The 6,266-nt window shown below is 55.0% G+C and overlaps 2 protein-coding genes across 2 annotated transcripts; both read right to left on the bottom strand.

The window, feature by feature from the left end:
* Positions 1-197: 197 nt before the first annotated feature.
* On the bottom strand, positions 198-2,772 carry PUNSTDRAFT_55133 (uncharacterized protein). The gene is made up of 3 exons (XM_007387578.1): positions 2,126-2,772; positions 1,784-2,065; positions 198-1,715 (listed from the first exon to the last, which is right to left on the bottom strand). The coding sequence occupies exons 1-3, from the start codon at positions 2,690-2,692 to the stop codon at positions 303-305; spliced, it is 2,262 nt and encodes a 753-aa protein (XP_007387640.1). The 5' UTR covers positions 2,693-2,772; the 3' UTR covers positions 198-302.
* A 2,363-nt stretch (positions 2,773-5,135) lies between these two features.
* On the bottom strand, positions 5,136-6,107 carry PUNSTDRAFT_137919 (uncharacterized protein; the record flags this gene model as incomplete). Its single annotated transcript, XM_007387577.1, has 3 exons — positions 5,136-5,624; positions 5,678-5,834; positions 5,926-6,107. The coding sequence occupies 3 exons, from the start codon at positions 6,105-6,107 to the stop codon at positions 5,136-5,138; spliced, it is 828 nt and encodes a 275-aa protein (XP_007387639.1).
* Between the last annotated feature and the right edge of the window lie 159 nt (positions 6,108-6,266).

Raw genomic sequence — 6,266 nt, 5'->3', positions numbered from 1 at the left:
AGTGCGTTCTCGTCAAGTTCGCTCGCCAGGTCTATAAAGACGAGCATATCGTATGAGCAAGTCAGTGCCACCGCGACCGTGTTTCTGAGACTAGACGAGTGATTGCAGCAGTACAAGAACAATGACACGTAATCGAACAATGTCGGAGCTAATCGGAGTACGAATTTAATGGCGCGCAAACGACACAACTTTTGAACGCGGTATCATCCATATTAAGTATCAATCACATTTACATAGAGCGATAGAAGAGTCAGAGTATAATACAGATGCGGATAAATAGACGTTTAGAAAGCATTAGGTGATCAAAGGTGATCCTCAACATCTGACCAGCCGTCCGACTCATCACTCGGGTGGTCATTGACGTCACCGGCGGGAGGCACCTCGACATGCTCAATAACAACCGCAGAGTCATCGCCGTCAGCCTCGGAAGACGATGACGAAGGGACGGAAACATCTGAATTGATGGGCGAGGAGAAAAGGACGTCGCCGTCACCGGCCGCTGTGGCGTCGGGTGTCGATGTGACAGGCAATGGGGAAGCCGGTAGGCTAGCTTGAGCCTCGGACGCAGGGACAGAGTCGACAAGTGGTTGCAGTTCTGCTGTTGACGAAGAATTCGAATTCGAGGCGGGCATCTGAGAATCAGCAGCAGAATCTTTGTGGGAATGTATCGGCTCAGACGAGTTCTCGGGTGAAACGGCGGCGACTTCGTCAGGCGGGCTGCCTTGAGATGTAATCGACTCGGGTTGAGGACGGGTCGACGTTGAGGCTTCGGACGGCGCCGGCGACTCCTCCGGGCTCTCCAGCGAGGGTAGCTCTTCTGAAACGTCCTCGATCGGCGAAAGCTTGGGCGCGTCAGGCGGGACGGTATTAGCTAGCGCGGAGGTGCCTGCAGTGTCTTGGACTGAGTCTGGAATTGGCGTAGAGCTGGAGAGGGCGTCGAAGGGTGCTGATTCGTGGACGTCAACGGGAGCACCGTGCACCTCCATAGCAGGAACGTCTTCAGAAGCGGCTTCGTGTACGTTCTCGCTGGCTGACTGGTCGGGACTAGCCTCCGCCACCGCCTGTTCGCGAGTCTCGGGATCAGCGACAGTTACGTGTTCGTCGGTGGACGGCGCGGCTTGACCATCCACGGTAGCTTCTTCAGCTGGAGCAGGCTCGTCGGCCTTCGCGTCCGCATCCTCCTTCGGCACAGGCGACCCAGGCCGCTGCTTCTCCACCTCCCTCTCGACCCTCTCCAGCTCGCGCTCAACGACAACGACCGCATCCTTCCTGGCTTTCCTTACAGCATCGTCTCCATCGCTCTCCACCGCATCGAGCCTGACAAGGAGCAGTCCGAGCGCGTGCGTATACTGGTGCAGAGGTCGGTTGTTCGCCGTGTACGCGAGGGTTTCCTCGTTCTCCGATTCAGCCGAATGGTCCAGAACGGGCGAAGGAGAGCGAGATGGAGTAGGCGAGGGGTTGAAGTCAAGGTGTTCCGGGAGATGAAAGTCGGACGAGAGCGAGTCGAACGAGGCGCGGATGTTGGCGATCTCGTCGAGGGAGGAGGTGCGCTGGTGACGGTGCGCACGGACTTGTTCGGCCGACGCGCCCGCGAGGGCGGGTTTGCGTTCTAGAGACGGTGCTCCCGGCGCCGAAGGGCTCGGGTCGAGCGCAGCAGTGGCAGGCTCTCCTTGATGGAGAGTGGCGGGCTCAGCGGAAGAGTTTGACGGGCCAGCCTGCTAAAGAAAGCAAACGCGGGTGAGTCATCGGAGAACCGAGCCAGGTGAAAATAAATGGTGCATACCTGCTCGTTCACGTTGAACCGGACATTCTTTCGCTCCTTAGGTGCCTGAGCCTGAGCCGAACCGTTGAAGAAAGATTGGAGGAGCGACGTGAGGGTCCCCTGAACTTCTTGATCGTTCTCGACTTGAGCACGTTGGCGGAGCAGGTGTTCGACCGTCACTTGAGGTGCGGAGTCGGAAGAACACGCGGGCATCGGCTCTTCCTTTGCCTTGCCCTTGCCCTTGACATCGACAGTGGTGCTAGGAACTTGGGCGGCGGGCGTCGCACGCGGAGCGGAGGCGGGCTGGAGGAGAGCACGGATAAGGATCGCCATTCCGCCCGGCCTGATCGCGAGCAAGCTCACCTGTTTCTCCTGCTCAGACTCCGAGCCCTGCTCTGAGGGGGTGAAGAACGTCTCCAGGAGCTTCGAAAGTTCGGCTTGCTGCTGCCTGCGTCTAGCCTGTTCTAAGCGCGCAAGCTCCTCCTGACGGCGGCGCTGCTCGACCTCGGCTAGAACCTGCTGTCTCAGCCAGGCAACCTGCTGGAGGTGCTGTCGCTGCCGTCGTTGCCGAAGCGCAAGGAGCTCCTGCTGGCGACGCGCGGCCTCCTCCTGCTGCCTTCGTATTCGCGCTCGACGTCGCTCTTCTGCGAGATCAGCAGCGAAGACGGCAAGGATTTCTTGTCGCTGCTGCTGCTGGCGTTGACGATAGTAGGCCTGCGCTTGTTGACGTTCGAAGGCTTCACGACGGGCACGGGCGAGCAAGTAGTCGTGCTCCGCGAGTGCCGTCTGGTGAGCATAGTCGTAAGCGGCGTAACTCGATGTTGGTACTCGGTGCAGGTGGCTATAGCCGTGGTCGTAGTCGTCTAGCTCCGAAGTCCTGAAGAGTACGTGCTGGTGATGGACTGGTGTAGACGGCACGAACGCGAGCATGATAGGCAGATTGTGGGGTTAGATGTAGATGATCAGTGGTGATTATCTCGGCGGGATGAGACGAAGGTCGGTGAGCCCCGCCATGATAATCTTTATAGTATATCGCGAGCGGGCTGCGTAAGCCATGAGTCGACCAGGAGGCTGACGCGGCGGGATGTGAGCGCTTTCGAGAACAAACAGGATCGACGAGCTGAAGAACGCGGGAGAAGCATCGAGAAAGCTCGATGCGCGTACGTAATCAGTTCCTGGTGACTCAGTTGCCTTCATCCTCATACGCGAATGTAAAGCTGAATTAGCTTATCGAACCGTACCGATACACTGCAAAATCGTTCGGGTTCGAGCGACAACGATATGTTGATCTACTCGACCGCCAATATGAAGGGAGGAGAACTCAGACGACAATCGATAATCTCCAGAGTCGACGATCTTCACGAACTGTTAAGGAGTTAACAGGGTATCACTAGCCGAAAGCCAGAGTACCAACGCTCTTTGCCCGCGTATTGTTTGGTCTCCTTCCCGTTCACCCCGGAAGTGCATACCCGCGCATGCTCCGTCGACGACTCGGATTGGTGATGGGCAGGGGTATCAACACTTCGCCCTGCACCGGTGTGCTTGCTGCAGGCTGGAACTGGCTCCAAATGGACTGTTGTAATTCCTTTATTTCGGCTTCGGTATGCTCAAGTTCGTTTGTCAGCTGGAAGAAAGCAACGATTGCTTCGTTGAGTGTACGTGGTCGGTTGATTTCGACTTCGAAAGTGTGCATGCGGTTCTGGAGGCTAATTCATTTAGATAATAAAATCAATGGGACAAGTATATGTTCTAGAATATCAAGTCACACCTTTCGAGCTTTGTACGTGCTTCGTGCATGAATATAATGCGGTAGGGACTTTGCAGTGGTGACCATAGATTGTCCAGGGTATGATAATCGTACTGGGCAGCTTTGAATCGCCTCTGTATATTTCTATAGCGAGTAGAGAGCCGAAGCCTTCCCACAATACAGGTAATGATATATGCAGCAACAGCAGCGCCAAAAGAAATGATTCCGGTAGTGTTCGCAGCTAGATCCAGACTCATCGTAAAAGCCAGGAGGTTGAGCCGCGTAAAGTTGCCCGATGGTGAGCCAGCGCAGTCGAGCCGTAACACGTAGCCTCAAAGATACTGGGGCAGGTTCTTTATATGTAGTTGAGGCCGTAAGGGCGACGAGCTCCGTGCGAGCCGTCGCCCTTCGGTCCCCCCGCCCACGCGAGCAAACTCTTCAAGGTCAAAGCAGTAATGACTTTCGAAACGCTCGTCCAAACTTAGATTGGATCTGGCACTGCGTAGGGGCGGTCTCGGGGGCTGAACGTATTTATGCTGCTCATATACGGAGGCACATAAATGCAACTGTCCCTCCCCAATCAGCTCCTTCACGAGTAGGCCTCCCCAATTGCAACTTTTGCGCCCGAGCTGGACAGGCCAGACAAACCGAGGGGAGGCACGTCGAGACTTGCGATCGGTAAAATGCTATTCTCCCTGGCGTCCCGACGGGAAAAGTCTTATCATAGGTAGCATGTAACATATTTCTCGTTTCCGTGTTAAGTCAATCATCCCTGCAAGATGTTGACATCAGGCACCTTGGGCCAATAACTGTCATTGACAGCGCGCGCAGCCGAACGAGACGACGAACGATGGTAGGTAAGTAGGGCGCGCGCTCGGAGCTTCTTTCTCCCTCAACAGCCAGGCGTTAGTGAATCCTGAGGTCTGTTCACATCTATTCTGAGCCACAGGTAGGTAGGTAGGTAGGTATATTTCCGGCGCGGTCCCAATAGCGGAACAGTTTGTAGCTTGTAGCGATGTTACCCGGCGACCTATTGTGAACAGCTCGAAGTTCTTAGTCTTTCGTTTCGAAATGCAAGATTGAACGCAATATGAATCTATTGATTCAGCTCAAGCCGACCGGCCTTATGGCTGTGAAGCCGTCTGCCGCACGGGAACCTGACGGAAACCAACATTTTGGAAGAATAGCCATCAGCGGAACCTCTTTGGCACGCCGATCGCCCAATACGACATCATCCTATCATCCTGGACGGAATGATGCAGAGCGGCGACGATTCTGGCGTTCTCGGACGTGTCTGATTGCGCATCAAGATAAGGTGATTTGTCGAATGTGCGCTCTTTGCAAAGGAACCCGTACTTAGGACCCCACCTCAAGGAATATGTACAACTGGAAGAATTGTCAGCGAATGTCTCCATTACCAAGTCAGTCGACGATGTAACATATTTCAGTTATAACAATCAAGTCATTGTTGGAACTATCATAGGTTTTAACTCGTACCAAAAAATTTCACGGACAGAGAGGATTTTCGATTCAAATCTCAGTGTTGGCAATTGCTCATATGAAGAAAAGACAAGACGGCTATCAGCGATCGCCATTCTGAAGATGGAGGTGAAAACAGGTCTTCAATCATGTAACTGAGTCAGTCGGAGCTTTCGTTCTCCGCTTCTTGCCCAACTTCCCTTCGTGTACACCAGAATCCACTCGAGTTCGCTTCCCATCCGATGGCTTGGCCTTAGAGGAAGAAACGCCCTTAGTCGGTGTATCGATGCCCGATGGCTTCAGGAACATAGCTGACGTGGACGCCTTCGCCGTCACGGGTCTGAGCGGGGCCGAGGGCTCACTTGCGTCTGCGGGATCAGATGTCGTCCGCGGCCCGGCAGTCCTCCCCGATCGTAGGTCGGTGCCCACGTCGCCCTCTTCGTAAATCATCAGACGAGCGCTCTTCCCCTTCTTCACGCCGGGACCTGGCGCGACGTCCTTTGCCTTTTCTTTCCGAGGTTTCAGAACGGAGGCTCCGGAACCAGACAGAGTGGCTGGGCGAAGCGAGCTTTTGGACCAGTCGCGGGCTTGCTCTGCAGCTTCAGCCTGTGCCTGCTCTGCGGCTGCTCGATCCTCCTATAGCGCTCTTCATAAAGAGGGCAAATGACGACCGTACGTGGCGGACGAACCTCTTCTTGAGTGACTTCACGGCCCTTCTTGAACGTCCGTCTCCCTCGGACCTTCACGGTGGACGTGGACGCGATACTTGGCGCGCCTTGCGAGCTCTCAGCCTCTGATGTTGAATACATAAACGGTATGTATGACGCCTCGTAGGATACGGATTGCCTGTACAGTTACGACCAAACGAGACTGATCAGAGAGAAAGACGGGCATCTCAGGACGCTGGTCCTCCTTATAGCACATCATCAACACGCACCTCTCCTGAGTCGGAGGTTTAGAGAGCGCCCACGCCTCCCGTACCTCGGACGAAACCTCCCATTCGGCCTCGTCCTTGACTTTCGCCTGCGCTGCCTCGATCTCCGCCTGTTGCTTCGCGCGTTGCGCGTTCTGCATGAAGCGTAGGCTCATCGTCCCATTGCTGAGCGTTTTCCCCGACATTTCGAGATAGGAACCTGGACTAGCGTGTACAATTCTAGCTGATCGCGATCAACGACGAAAAGAGCTCAGAGTTGCAGAAAGCTGCAGTGCAGCAGAGGCCGACGTGTTGGTTACGTAATAACAGCTACTTTCTCCTTCTCTCGGGCTTGGTGGGTTGGT

The sequence above is a fragment of the Punctularia strigosozonata genome, assembly GCF_000264995.1.
Source record: "Punctularia strigosozonata HHB-11173 SS5 unplaced genomic scaffold PUNSTscaffold_14, whole genome shotgun sequence".
Lineage (NCBI taxonomy): Eukaryota > Fungi > Basidiomycota > Agaricomycetes > Corticiales > Punctulariaceae > Punctularia > Punctularia strigosozonata.
The sequence above is the reverse complement of the archived record's forward strand: the minus strand, read 5'-3'. Positions and strand labels throughout refer to the sequence as shown.

Coding starts and splice junctions, on each gene's coding strand:
- PUNSTDRAFT_55133 (XM_007387578.1), bottom strand. CDS start 2,692: ATGCTCGCGTTCGTGCCGTCTACACCAGTCCATCACCAGCACGTACTC. Junction 2,066..2,125: donor AGTCTGAGCAGGAGAAACAG/GTGAGCTTGCTC, acceptor GCTCTCCTCCAG/CCCGCCTCCGCTCCGCGTGC. Junction 1,716..1,783: donor GGTTCAACGTGAACGAGCAG/GTATGCACCATT, acceptor TTTCTTTAGCAG/GCTGGCCCGTCAAACTCTTC.